Below are 19,146 nucleotides of genomic sequence, written 5' to 3' on the forward strand. Positions count from 1 at the left end.
TTTCTTATCTCTCCATTTGGAGATTGCCAAATCCATCTTTTTCCAGTTCTCTTTTTAAAGAAACTATTCATAATGTATTATAATTAATTTATTATAATTATATATTATTATAAAATTTTTATTATATAAAAATATATAATAAAATTATATATTATTATAAAATAATATAATATTATTATTATATTATATTATTTGATATAATATAATAATAATATATAATTATATTATTATATAATATATAATAATATAATTATATATTATTATAATTATAAACTATTCATTTTTTAGAGGAGTAACATGGAAAATTTCCAGAAAGAATATTTATTGTAAATTAAATTTTATAAAGAAGTGTTTTGAACAAAAAAATTTACACCCGATAAAATTTTATATCAATTTTTAATGAGTATTTGTTTTAATTGTTTATACAATTTAATTCAGTATGCTCTTCAGCACATCCCTACTAGGGTCACTACGCTTTCATTTATATCAATGATGTAGGGAAAGATTTAAATGGAATATTCAGTTGTTTTCTGATTATGCACAACTGGGGAGGGCAATAGTTGATAAAGGTGATGCAGATATCCTTCAGATTGATTTAAATAAATTGGAATTGTGGGCAAAAGATAATGATTGTCAATTTAATGTTGCAAAATGTATGTTATGCACTTTGGATCGAAAAGGTTGCATACTGTGTATCACATTGATGGTACTGGGTACAGGAAATTGATTAGACTAGGGACTTGGAGATAATGGGGACAGAGAGTTGAAGTTCAGAAGAGCATATTACACAAATTGGTAAAATAATTTTTGACATTCAAAATATTATTTGGATGTTGAAACATGTAACAAGTAAAGATCGGAAAGTTATTATCCCTCTTTATAAGGCTTTATTTGGCCACATCTTGACTACTGTGCACAGGTTTGGTCTCCTGGGTTTCTTTGGGGATCAGGATGTAGTAGAAAGGGTTCACATAGATGAGTGACCAAGTTGGTGGAAGGTCTGTAGACTGCTTCCTATGAAAATAGGTTGAAGGTATGTGAGTTAGAGAGTTTACTTGAAAGGCGGAAAAGAGAGGACATGATAGAAACTTATAAGATATTGGAGGGTTTTTATAAAATTGATGCACAAAATTTTTTTCAGTATATGACAAATAAAGAACTAAAGTTGTGTAAGAGTGTGGTTAGGAAGGGTATGCTAAGTAGATCTTTTGCATGGAGAATAGTAAATGAGTGGAATGGATTGCCATAATTAGTTGTGAGTGCTCTGACAGTGAATGAGTAGGAGATATAAGTTTTGTGTGTATAAACATTAATGTGAGTCCTCATGATGAGTTTCCAGACTACATGGAGATATACGATATAATAAATATATAGATGTTTTTTTTGCAGCAATTGTGGGCATTTCCTCATTGGAACCAGTGGCCATGGTTGGAATCATTGGAATAAATAACCATGGATATATGTGTTTTCTATTTTAAGGATACCATATGATGGATATTGGTGTTTTATAGATAGAAAAATAAGACAAACCATTTGAAATGTGATTAATATGCCTAGGAGGGGCTCACAGATATTTGATTCTTTTCTATATTGAAATGTATTTTAGAATTCTGGCTATTTTTAAATGCACTAGAAATATATCTAATGCATCTGGATCGTGGGACCAAATACAAATACATTATCTGATCAAAAATATTCAGATGCCTGCTCACTTCAACTCTTGCTCTAATATAAAAAGCATTAATATAGAGTTGATCAAACCTTTGCTGTTATAAGTCTTCAGTCTTTCAGGAAGGCTTTTCACTAGATTTTGGTACACTGCTTTAGATTTCCTTCCATTTTTTCCAGAAGAGCAATAGTGAAGTTGGTCGCTGGTATTGAGAAATTTGGCGTTGCTTGTTTCAGTGGGGTTGAGATCAGGGCTCTGTTAATGCTAGTCAAGTTCTTCAACATCCATATCATCAAACTATTCCTGCACAGATTGCTTTGTGGATGGGAACATTGCTGTGTTGATGTGGAAAAGCATTCACCAAACTGCTGCCATAAATTTGGAAGCAGAAGATTGCCTAGAATGTCATTAGGCTACAGCATTAAGATTCCCTGTCATTGGAACTAAAGGATATACATCCCATACTATGAAAAACAGCCCCAGATCATGATGCTTCCTCTGTCAAACTTCAAAGTTGGCACAACATATTGGGGCAGGTAGCATTCTCAGCCAATACCCAGACTTGCCATTTGGGCTGTCAGATGGTGAAGCATTATTCACCACTCCAGAGAACATGTTTCCACTGCTCCAGAGTCCAACAGCAATAAGCTTTACACCATACCACCTGACTCTTAGCATTTCCCTTATTGATGTTAGACTTCTGTGTGGCTGTGCAGCCATGGAGACCCATGTTCTTCAGCTCCTGATGAACAGTTATGGTGCTGGCAGCATTGTTTCCAGAGGCATTGTGGAATTCAGTAGTAAGTGTTCCAATTTAGGACAGATAATTTTTTCATGTCATGTACTTCAGTACTTGATGGTTCCACTCTGTGAATTTATGTGGCCCACCAGATTGTAGTTGTTCTGCTGTTGCAAACTCATTTCTACTTTATAATAGCATCACATCAGGGCAGAAATTTCCTGAACTGAGTTGTTGCAAAAGTGGCATCCTGTGATAGTGCCATGTCAGAAGTCATTGAACTCTTCAGTACAGACCATTTTACTTTTACTCTTTGTCTACAAAGATTGCATCACTGTGTGCTTCCTTTTATACCTGTATAAAAGGAAGCACACAGTGATTGAGAGGGCGCTAGTGGGTCAAGCGCTACGGACGTGTTTTGAAGAGCTCCTGATTCAGATAAGTTTTACTAGGAATAATTAAGTATATATGCGTAATTGTTTAAGTAAGAGCGGCTGTAAACGTTGTACGCTACCGATATTATTAGTGTGGGTTTTTTTTTCTTGCTTAAACTAAATACGAAAACGTTAATATTAGACCTAGTAACCTGCAGAGAAAAAAAAAAAAAAAAGGGCGGCGGCATTGTCGTTCCATGATTTTAATTTGGATTTCAGTCGGTTCGTTAAGTGTGAGGTCTGTTATATGTATTCCTTCGATTACATAAATGATTTGTGGATGTTTAGTGCGGATGGAAGAAGGGTGTGTGCGAAATGTGACCTGAACGAGGAATTGATGAATGCGAATATGAAGTTGATGACAGAAAGTGCTAGTACCGATTGTGTCACGAGTGCACGTTTGAAAGAGAAGGATGGTGAGAAAGACGGGCGAAAAAATGTTAAAAAATCAGGAAAAAAGAAAAAGAGCGATTCGACAACCGTAACGGATGTTAAAAGGGACGAAAGTGAGGCGGAAAGAAACGAAATTGAGAGAACGAATGAAAGTAGAAATGGCGTGATGCAGAAATCGCAAGTAAAAAAAATCGAAAGAATGAATGATAGCGAAAAAAGAATGACTGATGGCGAAAGTTGGACGCATGTTGGAACGAAAGTACTAAACCAAAGAAAGATGAATGACAATAAAAGTGAGAAGAATGATAACGAAAGTTGGACGCATGTTAGTCCGAAAGTACGGAAACAAAGAAAGATATGTGATAGTGAAAGTTGGACGTATGTTGGACCGAAAGTACGGAAACAAAGAAGGATGAATGAGAGGGAAAGTGAGAAGAGGGGGTCAAGAGTTAGAAAGTTAGAAAGATTTAATGATAGAGTGAATGTGTCGCGAGGTTCGGAAGGTGAATTGGATTGGATGAAGCAAGAAATGAAATGGATGCGGAATGAAATTAAGAGAATTCAGGTCAAAACTATTAAAATAAATCATGATGGCATGAAAGAGTTAACAAAAGATGAGCGAGTGGCGTTGTATGGCGACTCCATTATTAAAGGTGTGCTAGAGGATAAAATGCACAAGGTATGTTTTCCAGGCAGTAAAATGAGTAGAGTGATTGAGGCATTGAATATGAGGTGGGAACGAGCAAAAGAGTTAATTGTATTAATTGGTACAAATGATTTGAGAGAGAACAAAGAGCATGTCAAAATGAGTGTCAGGAGACTGCTTGGAAAGATAAAGGAGAATAGTGTGACAGGAAGGGTGGTCAGTGTGTTGCCTAGGTATGATTGTGGTGAAATGAGGCGGAGAGCAAGGATTATGAATGATATTCTGGCTGAAATGTGTGAGGAGATGGGAGTACAGTTTGTTAATGTGTGGAATGAGTTTGAGAGACGAAGTGAGCTGTATGGAAGCGATGGACTACATTTGAGTGGTTATGGTGCGAGTCGCTTGGAGAGACTGCTGCTGGAAAGTGGAGAAGTGAATAGAGAGAATGAATCAGATCGAGAGGGGAGTGATGTGGAAGAGCAGGAGAGTAAGACAGGAGAGACAATAAAAGTGAGAAGAATGATAACGAAAGTTGGACGCATGTTAGTCCGAAAGTACGGAAACAAAGAAAGATATGTGATAGTGAAAGTTGGACGTATGTTGGACCGAAAGTACGGAAACAAAGAAGGATGAATGAGAGGGAAAGTGAGAAGAGGGGGTCAAGAGTTAGAAAGTTAGAAAGATTTAATGATAGAGTGAATGTGTCGCGAGGTTCGGAAGGTGAATTGGATTGGATGAAGCAAGAAATGAAATGGATGCGGAATGAAATTAAGAGAATTCAGGTCAAAACTATTAAAATAAATCATGATGGCATGAAAGAGTTAACAAAAGATGAGCGAGTGGCGTTGTATGGCGACTCCATTATTAAAGGTGTGCTAGAGGATAAAATGCACAAGGTATGTTTTCCAGGCAGTAAAATGAGTAGAGTGATTGAGGCATTGAATATGAGGTGGGAACGAGCAAAAGAGTTAATTGTATTAATTGGTACAAATGATTTGAGAGAGAACAAAGAGCATGTCAAAATGAGTGTCAGGAGACTGCTTGGAAAGATAAAGGAGAATAGTGTGACAGGAAGGGTGGTCAGTGTGTTGCCTAGGTATGATTGTGGTGAAATGAGGCGGAGAGCAAGGATTATGAATGATATTCTGGCTGAAATGTGTGAGGAGATGGGAGTACAGTTTGTTAATGTGTGGAATGAGTTTGAGAGACAAAGTGAGCTGTATGGAAGCGATGGACTACATTTGAGTGGTTATGGTGCGAGTCGCTTGGAGAGACTGCTGCTGGAAAGTGGAGAAGTGAATAGAGAGAATGAATCAGATCGAGAGGGGAGTGATGTGGAAGAGCAGGAGAGTAAGACAGGAGAGATTGAAGGAGTGGAAATGAATGTGGAAGTGAGTGGTATGAGTACAGAAAATGAGAGAATGGGTGTGCAAGAGGAGCAGGGAAATGGGGAGGCTCAGGGTGGACAGGGATACACAGCGTGAGAAAGGTGGATGCTCCAAGAGGAGGTGAGAGCATATGTAGGCAGGAAAGTAATGGGATGATCAGGGATCAAAAGGAAACAGATGGAATTGCAAAGGGTTCTAAAATGAAGAAGCAGAAAGGGAAATAGCCCCAGTCCAGCATGGAGAGATCACATCGAGTGAGTGGTATCAGTGGAACTAGCTGTAGATCCAGAAATGAGTTGTTGTGTTTGTATACCAATGCTAGAAGTATAAGAAACAAGGCGGATGAAATGGTTGCACTAATTGTGTCTGTGCACCCAGAGATTGTCGGAATAAGTGAGACATGGTTAGATGAGGATGACATCCTGACAGGAATAGAGATGGAAAGGTATGATGTGTTTCGTGGGGATAGAAGGGGTAAAAAGGGAGGGGGAGTGCTATTGATGATAGAGAAAGAGTTATGTCCATACAAGGTAGAGATGCAAGAGGGAAATGGGGCCAGTGGTTTTGAGGCAGTATGGTGTGAGATAGAGGTGAATAAATCAAATACTTGGTGGGATGTTGTTATAGACCTGGTAATGTGGATGGTGGTGATAGTGAAATGTATAGTCAAATAAGCCAAGCAAATAAGAAAAGGGTGATCATTATGGGTGATTTTAATTATGGCAATATAGACTGGAATGAAGAGATAGCAAGTGGAAGTAAAGAAAATGAGTTTCTTGAGTTTTTGAGGGATAACTACCTCAGACAGTATGTAACAGAGGGCACAAGAGGATTAAGGGTCTTGGATTTGGTCATCTCATCGGAGGATGTAATTATCAATGAGGTATCAAATCATCCACCAATTGGTGAAAGTGACCATGAGGTGATTACTTGGGTGGTTGCCAGCAGTGCAAGGACCCCTGTGAAAAAAGGGTATATGTGGAACTACAAGGGGGGTGATTATGAAGAGCTCAGGAGACAGCTTGCAGGTGTAGCATGGAATGAGAAGTTAGCTGGAAAAGAGATCAATGCAGCTTGGGGGATTTTCAAAAAATATTTAGTGGATGCAATGTTTAAATGTATACCATGGGTGAGAAGGTTAAATAAGGTAGGTGTGAGATGGATGAATAAAGAGATTAAGCATGCAATACAGAGAAAAAGGGCATTGTGGAGGCAGCATAAGAGAAGTGGAAATAACCAATTTCATGAGATCTACAAAGACCAGGCAAGGAGGGTGACTTGGTTGGTGAGAGTAGCTAAAGAGAGGTATGAACAGCAGTTAGCTAATGAAGCTAAAAAGAATCCTAGGGAGTTCTTTCGATATGTAGCCAGCAAAAGAAAGAATGATTATGGAAGGATGACATTGATTGGAGGAAATGGTATAAAGACAGCTGTTGCAGAATGTGTGGTGGAGATACTTAATGAGCAGTTCATAAAGATCTTTCAATCTTGTGAATGTGACTTCATGGAGAGATTAAGAGCAGTTGATGATGGGGAGGAGAGACTGACTGTAAGTGAGCAAGAGGTGTTTGGGGAGTTGAGTAAACTAGATGTAAATAAGGCTGTGGGACTTCATAATATATCACCGCGTATTCTGAAGGAATGTGCCGGAGAGTTGACACCTGCCTTGACATATTTTTTTAATACGAGTCTTGCACTTGGTCAAGTCCCTAAAGAGTGGAAGGAGGGCAAGATTGTGCCACTTCATAAAGGAGGTGATCGAACTCAAGCATCAAACTATAGGCCTATCTGTGTGTCAGGTGTTGTGGTTAAGTTGTTGGAGAAGCTTGTGAGAACTAGGATCCAGAGTTGGGTTGACAACAGTGGTATAATCTTTGATGGACAGCATGGATTTGCTAAAGGGAGGTCATGTTTTAGTAATCTACTTACTTATTACAATAAAGTGACTGCTTCCTTGGACAGAGGAGAAGGATACACACTAATATACTTGGATTTCGCAAAAGCTTTTGATGAGTACCTCATGATAAGTTGACAGTCTAACTAGAGCAGATGGGGTTGGATATTAGATTAGTGCATTGGATTGGAGACTGGCTATCTGATAGGTATCAACAAGTTGTGTATGGGGGTGCAATATCCAGGAAAAGGAAAGTCACTAGTGGAGTGCCTCAGGGATCTGTTTTAGGGCCATTACTATTTAACTTGTATATTAATGATATTGGCGAAGATTTGGATGGAGATATTCAGTTGTTTGCAGATGATGCAAAGTTGGGACGAACCATAAAGAGTAGTGAAGATGTTGTGGCCTTGCAAGAAGACTTGAATAAATTGAGTGATTGGGCAAGCAAATGGGGATGTGAGTTCAATGTTGCAAAATGTAAGGTTTTAAAATTTGGAAAACAAAGATGGGATGCAGAATTTATGCTTGGTGAGAATATATTGTTGGAAGTAGAGGAAATAAGAGATCTGGGAGTGATAGTGGATAAGGATCCAAAATTTAGGGGACACATCGCCAAAATTGTGAAGACAACACAAAGACTTCTGGGAATGATGAGGAGGACACTGACGTGTAGAAGTAGGGAGATTCTTGTTCCATTGTATAAGGCTTTGATTAGGCCACACATGGACTATTGTGCCCAGATTTGGTCACCTGGTTTTCAGAAGGATGAAGAGATGTTGGAAATGGTCCAAAGGCGACTGACTAAGGTAGTTTCTGACCTCTGGAATGTCGAGTATGAGGAAAGATTGAAAAGATGTAATTTGCAGAGTCTAGTGGAGAGAAGGAAGAGGGGAGATATGATAGAGACCTACAAGTTGGTAAGGGGTTGTTATAGGATCAATGGTGGAGAAGTTCTACAGAGAATAGTGGGAGATCAGGGGAGAACCAGAGGTCATCCCTGGAAACTGTATAAAGAGGGTGTGAGTAGGGGAGTGAGAGGCAGGTTTTTTTCGTGCAGAGTTGTGAATGATTGGAATGCCTTGCCTGAGAGTGTGGTGTCTGCAAGGAGTTTGAATGTGTTTAAGACCCGGTATGATGAGATGTGTGTGAGATAAAAGGACCTCCTAGATGAGTCTTTGACTCCATGAGGTCTTGTTTAATAATAATAATAATAAACTGTTGTCATGATGCACATAGCCATATCCAATACTACGCAGGAGTGTCGAGATATTTTTAATCAGATAGTGTATATAATCTCATAAGTCATGTATATTAGCTTGTTTCTCGCTCACAGCCGAAATATATTCTATTACACTATTACAGTTCAAATGAACAATTGTATTAGGTTGCATAGATAAAAAATTATTTAAAATAATTATTCATATATATATATATATATATATATATATATACAGGGTGTTCGGGATAAATTTGACATATAATTAATTATATTTTTCCGTAAGTTACATGTATTAACACACACTTCTCTTCATTTAAAAGTTTGGACCCTTCTTCATTCATATACAAGATGTCAGAAAGGATGGATAGCTGGAACCCACCTGAATCATGGAAGAGAATAACTTGTATCATGATGATTCGTGCCCGCCATCAAAATAAGGATATTACGACTGCTGCCCAATGCTCCCTGAATACAGTAAAAACAATCAGGCATGAACTAGAGACTTGCAATGGTGACTACGAGGATGTAGCAAGAAGAAAGATCCCTAGCAGACGATCTGATTGCGTTCGTACAGCAGAATTCCTCGCAAATCTGCAGGAACAGGTGTTGAAGAACCCTGGCATTGGAATTCGGGCTTTGTTCGTGGAGTTGCTAACTGTAGTCAAGCCCTGGATAACAAGGGTAGCCAATGGTAGGCCGTATGTATGGCAGCAGGATTCGGCCCCTTGCCACACCTCTGGGAAAAGTCAAAAATGGTTGTCTGAAAATTTCTACGACTTCACCAGTCCAAATGTTTGGCCTCCAAACTCCCCAGACCTTAACCCCATGGATTATTTTGTATGGGGCACAGTTGAAAAAGACACCAATCGCACTTCCAGTAATACAAAAGCCCAGTTAATGGTTAAAATTAAAACGGTTTTTGCGGCCCTTCCCAGGGAGACTGTAGCATCAGCTTGTTCGAGGTTCCGAAGCAGAATTGAAGCTGTGATCGATGCTAATGGTGGTTATTTTGAGTAAATCTTGTTGATAGTATTGTAATTAACTCTGCCTGTAATGTTTTTTTGTCAATTCATTAAATTTAATAGATACAAAGAAGATTTTCTTTTTCCTTACGAAACTGTCAAATTTATCCCGAACACCCTGTATATAACTTATGAACAATTGATGGTGTTCACCTCCCAAAACTTGGATATTGGCATGCATACAGTCTGATCGGTTCAGGTTCAGACGATTTTGTAGCATTTCGCATGTTTCCAGGTAAAGAGAATTGAATTTGAACTTGCTAGAATGAAGAAGTTTTGTCTGGTTCCAAAGAACTTTGTGCCTAGTGTCAATAGTATTAGAAGCAACTCATTTCCACTTTACAATAACATTACATCAGGGCAGAAATTTCCTGAACTGAGTTGTTTCAAAAGTGGCATCCTGTGATAGTCTTGTAATGTAATTTGTCTTGATTTTTTTCAAGGCAAAATAGTCACTCTCTCCAAAAGAATCCTTGCTATTTGTTCAATGGTTCTTTTATGGTAGGGTATTGAATTTCTTTTCACATCAGATTGTAGTCTGGTAGAAGGGTGATAATTAAAATAATTTTTTTGAATGTTAGTTTTCTTGTATCCATAATATATCAGATTGTTTTTCATTTTATTCAGTTCATCTAACAAAAGGGGATCAGAAGAACAGATTGTATGAACTCTATGTGTAAAACTCTTGATAATACCCATTTTTTGTGATGAATGATGGTGGGAGAATGTGAATTTATCTGCCAGTAAAGGTTGACTTCCAATAAACTGATATATGCGTGATTTATAACTCATTATTTTGATTCGTCTTTTGAATGTAGTTAACGGTCTGTCTCCCTGACGATGTCCACCCAATGTTGGATGAAATATATTGGAGTTTTGAATAAATTCTATATAATTTTTGTTACGTGAGTAAGCCATGAAAGTTATTTTAATATGTCTAGCATGCATGTTCCATTAAAGCTATTAGTAACACTACTTAACAGTTTAATTTAATGGAGTTCCAAGAATACCTTAGAGGGGAGATTGTGTCTGGACATTCTGTACGATTATCTTCCAGGAAATGCTGTCAGAACATGCATTTTACAGGTACTTTCTTTCCCTGCACATTTGAAACAGATTTATGATGTGTTGGGCATTCCATTACTCACAGCAGAACAAATTATTTTTGCAGTGTCATTCACCAGCTACCAAAACAAAGCATAGTTTTGAAAATTAAAAATATGGCATGCAAATGCTTTATAATACTGTATCATGGAAAGTTGATTATTAATCTGCCAAATTTAGTATGCAGAAAGAAGCATTCTAGGAGACAGATATTTTTTCTGAAGTAATGCAGACCATGTTTATGCAGTATTCACCATGGAGAGATAACATTCTGTCTATTGTTATTATGAGAAGTTTCTCACTGTTTCATTCTTTTGGTTCACTGTGGTCATATGACCATCTGCAAAGGATGACTGGAGAGTTATCCCAGGCATTTAATGATTGACAGAGAGTTAGTTTAAAGGCTACAATGCTAAGGTGATTAAGTCACCACATTAGATAGATAAATGTAGTAAATTAAAGATGCCAAGAAATTATATTCTTTGCATCTTGTCTGAGCCAGATCCAGAAGTGATACTAAGGTTGAAGTAATGCAGAAGTCATATTTCCATATACAAGTAGCCAAAAGGTGTCACACATTATTATTAAAATACTCTGGATTAGAGATAAATGCTTTTGAAGTTTTTCCACTTGGTTATATTATAAATTAAAGATGACAAGAAATTATATTCTTGGTTTCATCCTTTATCTAAGTGTAAGCAAACAAAGTTTGTGCATGAAGTAACTTCATGACAGGGCAACTTGTATATAGAGGCTAATGACTTCACATTAGTTGCCTTAGTATCCCATAATGCAATGCACATTTCCTTACAGACATGTATAATGCTATGCATTATGAGAAGGTTCTGGCTCCCACAGATGAGACCTCAATAAAAGTCTAAACCATTTTCATAATGCATAGCATTATACATGTCTGTAAGATTATGTGCATTGCATTACATTATGAGACACTAAGGCAATTGATGTGAAGTCATTAGCCTCTATATACGAGTTGCTCTGTTATGAAGTTACTTGATGCTCAAACATTGTTTGCTTACACTTGGATAAAGGATGAAACTAATAATATATCTTGGCACCTTTAAATTATAATATAATATAATCAAGTGGAAAAACTTTCAACAGATAACTGCAGTATAATAAATTCAGTTTAATCCTGTATCCAAGTTGCCTCAGTCCTGAAGATACTTTGGCGCAAACAAAGTTTGCGCCAAAGTATCTTCAGGACTGAGGCAACTCGTGGACCAAACTCTTATAATAAGGAGATATGCTTTGCATTATGGGAGATACTAAGACAAGTAGCTCCCGTAATGCAAAGCATATCTCCTTGTAGACATGTATAATGCTATGCATTAAGGGAAGGGCCACTATCCAGACCGGTTTCGACCTTTATTGAATGTTCAAGTACAGGTCAAACTCCAAAAACTTAGCATTGTTCCCCTCAGTAACAGGCTCACCCTGCCACTGAGAAGAATTCTCAGAAACAGTTGGCTCTACACTGTGGTAGGCTCACCCTACCACTGAGCAGAGCTGCTCATATCTCATCCAAGGGGTAACAGCAACAGTCGTGCCTCAGTTAACTTCATGGGCTACAGCATTGCCAATCATTACCCCCTCCCCTCCCCCCCACACACTCACCCAGGACCTGGGTGACAGCAACAGCCAAGCCTCAGTTAAAACTTCATGCGCTACAGCATTGCCATTCATCATCCAAGCTTCCAATCGGTTTCAACCTTTGTTGAGGTCTCATCAGTGGGAGCCAGACCCATAGGTGGTGATACTAAGGTAGAAGCAATGGAGAAGTCATATTTACCTATACAAGTTGCCAAAAGGTGTCTCACCTTATTATTAAATTACTCTGGATTTAGAGAAAGATGTGGGAAGTTTTTTTCACTTGATTAGACTATAATAAATTTAGTTTAATCCTTTATCCAAGTGCAAGCAAACAAAGTTTGCGCTTGAAGTATATTCGGGACTGAGGACAACTCGTGGTAAAGGTGGACCAAGCTGTCATCACTACTTGTCTTAATATCTCCCATAATGCAAAGCACATCTCCTTAGAGGGGAGATGTGCTTTGCATTTGTGGAAAGATATATAATGTAAATATATATATTTACCAATTTATATGTTATTGGTAAGGAGATCTTATGGTCTAGGGAAAAAATGAGATTTTACAGCTCAAAGAAGGTAGGAGAAGAACTCAGGTGAAGGGGGGGGGAGGGCATCATCCCTGGAAAATAAGCGAGGAGGATATGGTTTTCAAGCATATGAAATCCAGGTTCTTGATATGTGGTGGGCATATGGAATTGTATACTAGTAGGTATTATGAGTGTATGTAGGATATTCTGGTCTAGGTTGTATAATTTTAACGCATTTCTTCTCAGATTATGAATCAAAACTTATTTTCAGGATACCTTAAACATGTGAAAGTTGAATTAAAACTAAAAATATGACCACTTACTCTTTTTTAATTAAGTTTTTAAGTTATTACTTTTAATATAAAATATTTTATGGCAATATGATTTAAATATATTATTTACAAAAAGGAAATTGAATTTATAAATATAGTTTCAACAAAGTATCCTAAGTTTCAGAGTTTTGTTATATTATATATTTAGAGGAATCTCTTGTGGAAATGTTGAAAATGGTAACGCATACTTTTGAGGACAAATATCGTGTTCTTGATACCAGAGACAGATTACTTCGTTTACGTAAGTCATTCTTTGTTAAATTTTGAAGTAGTACCTAGAGCATCATATCTAGTCTAGATAAACGTATTATTCATAACTGTTGATTTTTCTATTATAGCAGGCTAATTAGGAACAGAATCCTGTTTCTGTGGTCCCTATTAGTTTGTTATAGTGGATAATTTGCTATAGTGAATTTCTTTTAGCATAACATTGTGCTAATGGCCAGGACTTTTGAATAGTTTATTATAGTAGTGTTTTTGCTATAGTGCAAGTCAGCTGTGTTGGTTATAATCATCATCAACACTATCTTACCAAAATCATGAAGCTTCTGTCCTTTGCAGAAAAATGGTTGTGACTAGGGAATATACAAGTTTTGCAACCTATAAAGTACTAAATACATGTCAATTGGCATAGTGTGCATAAGTTCAAATAAGGCTCTTTGTTATCCATTGTCCTGTACACCCCTTGAGGGTACATGGCAGGAATTTGATGATGATGATGATGATGATGATGTTATCCATTGCAGTTGATTTATTCTCTTCAAATGAAATGTTAATAGTTAGACAGGGATAGGGACCAGTACGACAAAAAGGTCATGATGCAGGACTTAACATTTGTAATTCTATATATTAGTATCATTGAATTATGGACCATATTATGATAATGAGGGCTATGTTGGCCATGCCTGAATTCTGCATTCCAGTTCATTCTACAACAGATGTTTTGTCTTTATTAACAGAACTTGATTAATATGTTATTAATTTCCCTCAATAAAGATACTTTGTATATATCTGCATGTCCCAAGATATGACAGAATGGTGTATATTGTTATTTGTCATATGCCATCAGAAGCCAATTGGAACATTGATATAGCTATTTCAAAACAGCGGTAAAATTCTTGTATGGAACCTAATAATGATTGCTGTGACTAATACTCTTCACAGTAGTAATTTTTATCACCACATATTAATATTTCTTGGTTATAATGTTTTTTTTTTTTTTTTTGTGTGTGTGTGTCTCTCTCTCTCTCTCTCTCTCTCTCTCTCGCACACACACACACAGAGAGAGAGAAGCAACTACTTTATTTAGAGACACTACTAGTGTGATCTTAATTGCATAAAACTTATTCAGGTGTAAGAAGAAGCTGATAGACAAACAAATAGTAAAAAATTAGCATGGTGACAACAATATGGAATTATGTAGGAATAAGGCAATTTTAATTGTGTGAACATAAGTTCATCGTTGTACACACCGATGTGTTTGGGTGTCCATAGCTATGAAGCATTCAAGATAAACAGTACAGGTAGTTCTCACTTTATGAATTCCTGCTTTACAAATTTTTATGGATCGGAATTTTTTTTTTAAATTGTGCGCTGCGAAGGTGATTAGGGACAGGTACAGGGAATTACGCAGTATGTAATGACCAGTTAGAACGAGCCTTGGCAACGCAAGTGTGTTATTCCTAGTTTTCTTCAATTACACCTGATTTTTTACTTTGTTTTCTTTTTAACTATAACCCTTTCACTTTTCCAACAATGTCAGAAAGAAGCAACAGTTGAAAACCAGAAAATGAGCAAAAGAAACAAAGAAAAGCAATTACATTAGAGAAATATACGACATTATTACCAGCCATCAAATGGGTAGCACTGTTAAAGCACTTTCTTAGAAATTTTCTCTTGCAGCTTCTACAGTTTGCACCATTTTAAAGGATAAAGAAAAATATTTGAAAGAAGTAAAAAATACGCAAGCTATGTCTACATAGTTGCATAATAAAGAAAGAGACAGTATAATTCCTCATATGGAAAAACTGTTAACTGCTTGGATAAGTGACCAAACTCAACTATTAAACATGCCTATTACCTACACAACGATGAAGGCATAAACTTTGTCCTCAATTGAATGATAATTTCGAGGGTTTGAAGACCCAACAATATTAGATAAATGGTAGATTACTGTAATGTTGGGATTTACATTTAGGTGTATCATCATCATCATCATCATCAAATTCCTGCCATGTACCCTCAAGGGGTGTACAGGATATGACAGTACTACATGAAAAAATTACATCATTACTAACTTCCTATATACAATTTTCCTCCAAATCAGTCTGTTACTTGTCAAGACTCCAACATTATCAGATCTTATATTTCTATCGTCTAAGGCACTTTGTACCGTATCAATCCACCTATATCTTGGTCTTCCTCTGGGTCGTTTTCCTGCCAACCTGGCAGAGAACACTTGTTTTGCTAATCTTTCCTCTCCCATTCTATTTAAGTGACCATACCATCTGAGATTAGCTCAGCTAACGCATTCCTGGATGCTGACAATGTCAAGTTCTTTCCTAATATCCTCATTTTTAATATGATATTGCCATTGATGCCATCTGTTCACGCCTCTTATCTTTCTCAGGACTCTCATATCTGCGGTCTCTAGTCTTTGGTCAAGTGTTTTACTTCTGACCCAGCTCTCAGATCCATAAGTTAAAATTGGTTTGAACACAGTCTTGTATACAGCTAATTTAGTGTTCCGACTAATTTCTTTCTTATTCCATATGAATTTATTCAATTGACTTCCCACGATACCAGCTTTGCTGATTCTGTTGTCTATTTCTATATTTAGTTTACCATCTTCAGTAAAAATTGTGCCTAAGTAGCTGAAATGTTTTACTTTTTCCACCGGTTCTCCATTCACAACACAGTTGACATTTTCAATGATTCGGCCTATTTTCATTGTCTTTGTCTTTTTATTGCTGACCTTCATACCATATCTATTACAACAGCTATTCAATTTAGTCAGAGAATCTTGCAGACTTGTAGCGGATTTATTTAGAAGTATAACATCATCCGCATAAAGCAAAGAGCTGACATTAACATCTCCAATTTTGATATCAGGTTTAATACCACATTCCTTCATAATGTGATCCATATAGATAATGAATAACAGAGGGGATAATGTACATCCTTGTCTCACACCAGATTTAACATTAAACCATCTTCCTGTACTTCCTTCAATTCTAACTGCTGACTCACAACTCAAATAAAGACTAAGTATTGCTTGATATAATGCCCCATTGACACCATATAACTGCAGCGTATTGAATAGCTTCTCTCTTGGCACCCTGTCATATGCCTTTTCCAAATCGACAAAACTTAAATACAGATCTTTGTTATATTCCCATGCTTTCTCGACTATTTGTCGTAAAGTGAAGATCTGATCCTGACAGCCTCTATTTGGCCTGAATCCAGCTTGTTCTTCACCAAGCTTTTCTTCCACAATTCTTCTCAACCGTTTCTCAAGTATACTTGCATAGATCTTGCCAGGAACACTTAGTAGGGAAATACCTCTGTAATTCTCATCATCATCATCATCAAATTCCTGCCATGTACCCTCAAGGGGTGTACAGGATATGATAGTACTACATGAAAAAATTACATCATTACTAACTTCCTATCTACAATTTTCCTCCAAATCAGTCTGTTACTTGTCAAGACTCCAACATTATCAGATCTTATATTTCTATCGTCTAAGGCACTTTGTACCGTATCAATCCACCTATATCTTGGTCTTCCTCTGAGTCGTTTTCCTGCCAACCTGGCAGAGAACACTTGTTTTGCTAATCTTTCCTCTCCCATTCTATTTAAGTGACCATACCATCTGAGATTAGCTCTGCTAACGCATTCCTGGATGCTGACAATGTCAAGTTCTTTCCTAATATCCTCATTTTTAATATGATATTGCCATTGATGCCATCTGTTCACGCCTCTAATCTTTCTCAGGACTCTCATATCTGCGGTTTCTAGTCTTTGGTCAAGTGTTTTACTTCTGACCCAGCTCTCAGATCCATAAGTTAAAATTGGTTTGAACACAGTCTTGTATACAGCTAATTTAGTGTTCCGACTAATTTCTTTCTTATTCCATATGAATTTATTCAATTGACTTCCCACGATACCAGCTTTGCTGATTCTGTTGTCTATTTCTATATTTAGTTTACCATCTTCAGTAAAAATTGTGCCTAAGTAGCAGAAATGTTTTACTTTTTCCACAGGTTCTCCATTCACAACACAGTTGACATTTTCAATGATTCTGCCTATTTTCATTGTCTTTGTCTTTTTATTGCTGAACTTCATACCATATCTATTACAACAGCTATTCAATTTAGTCAGAGAATCTTGCAGACTTGTAGCGGATTTATTTAGAAGTATAACATCATCCGCATAAAGCAAAGAGCTGACATTAACATCTCCAATTTTGATATCAGGTTTAATACCACTTTCCTTCATAATGTGATCCATATAGATAATGAATAACAGAGGGGATAATGTACATCCTTGTCTCACACCAGATTTAACATTAAACCATCTTCCTGTACTTCCTTCAATTCTAACTGCTGACTCACAACTCAAATAAAGACTAAGTATTGCTTGATATAATGCCCCATTGACACCATATAACTGCAGCGTATTGAATAGCTTCTCTCTTGGCACCTTGTCATATGCCTTTTCCAAATCGACAAAACTTAAATACAGATCTTTGTTATATTCCCATGCTTTCTCGACTATTTGTCGTAAAGTGAAGATCTGATCCTGACAGCCTCTATTTGGCCTGAATCCAGCTTGTTTTTCACTAAGCTTTTCTTCCACAATTCTTCTCAACCGTTTCTCAAGTATACTTGCATAGATCTTGCCAGGAACACTCAGAAGGGAAATACCTCTGTAATTCTCACATTCAGTTTTATTTCCCTTTTTATATATGGGTACTATGAGAGCTCTACTCCAATCATCGGGAATTCGTCCCTCTGTCCAGGCTTTCTGAACTATGCAGTGCAGCCACTGTAAGACTCTTATACCACCATACTTCAGCATTTCTGGTCGAATATCATCTACTCCTGCTGCCTTTCCACATTTCAAGCCTTTGATGGCTTTTTCTACTTCAAGTATGGATATGTATTCCTGACTGCATTCCTGGTTAGTGTGTTTTACCACTGTGCTGTCATCACTGCTTGTTTCATTTAGCAGTTTTTCAAAGTAATTACTCCATACTTCAAGGATATCTTTTTCTCCTGTTTTCATTTCACCTTTATCATCTCTAATTCCTTTTACAGCACTCTTTCCTCCATTCCTAAGCTTCTTCAACAACCTCCAGAATATTTTGCCACCTTCTTGATATTTATTTTCTATATTCTTGCCAAAGTCCTCCCATGACTTTTGTTTAGCTAGTTTTACACACTGTTTAGCTTTCTTACATTTGTCTCTGTATTCTGTAAGAGTAAAAGCTGACTTATTTGCCAGGAACTTTTGATATGCTTTCTTCTTTTCCTTCACTGCCTCTTTAACTTCCTGTGTCCACCAGGGAGTTCTGATTTTTTTATCTTTGCACACAACCTCACCACATGCCTCTCTGGCAGAATCAATCAATGTTTCCTTCAGAGTTTGCCACTGAATCTCCAAGGTTTGATTCCTGTTCTCAAACTCTTTCATTTTCTTTTCAATAATATTTCTGTATTTTAGTCTACAGTTCACATCTGAGAGCTGCTCAACTTTTATTCGCTTTAAAACTTTCTTACATGTTATTCTTTTCAATATGAAATTCAATTTTATCCTGCTCAAGACTAAATAGTGATCACTTCCAATTTCAAATCCTCTGTACACTCTGGTGTCCTGCACCAGGGAGAAAACATCACTATCAACAATAACATAGTCAATGAGACTTTTCTTATTCCTAGCCTCTTCTCTCCATGTGAATTTGTGCACATTTTTATGTTGGAACATGGTGTTAGTAATAACCAGTCCATGTCCTGAGCAGAAATCCAACAGATATTTGCCATTATTATTAGCTTTGCTCTTTTCTCCAAATTTTCCCAAAATATTTTTGTATGTCTCACAATCATTTCCTACTCTACTATTTAGATCCCCAACAAGGACCAACTTTTCCTTTTTCATTGTGTCAG

At 37.0% G+C, this 19,146-nt stretch overlaps 1 protein-coding gene across 1 annotated transcript in view; it reads left to right on the forward strand.

The window, feature by feature from the left end:
* xmas (RRM_XMAS2 and SAC3_GANP domain-containing protein xmas) overlaps positions 1–19,146 on the forward strand; it is a 523,534-nt gene that overhangs the window by 119,633 nt on the left and 384,755 nt on the right. Inside the window, exon 6 of the mRNA XM_090401436.1 lies at positions 13,128–13,220. Within this exon, the coding sequence (XP_090257562.1) occupies positions 13,128–13,220 (93 nt within the window). The remainder of the gene's footprint in view (positions 1–13,127; positions 13,221–19,146) is intronic.

Source organism: Typopeltis vanoorti, chromosome 12 (genome assembly GCF_054136105.1).
Source record: "Typopeltis vanoorti isolate ZY-2024b chromosome 12, IOZ_Tvanoo_1.0, whole genome shotgun sequence".
Classification (NCBI taxonomy): domain Eukaryota; kingdom Metazoa; phylum Arthropoda; class Arachnida; order Uropygi; family Thelyphonidae; genus Typopeltis; species Typopeltis vanoorti.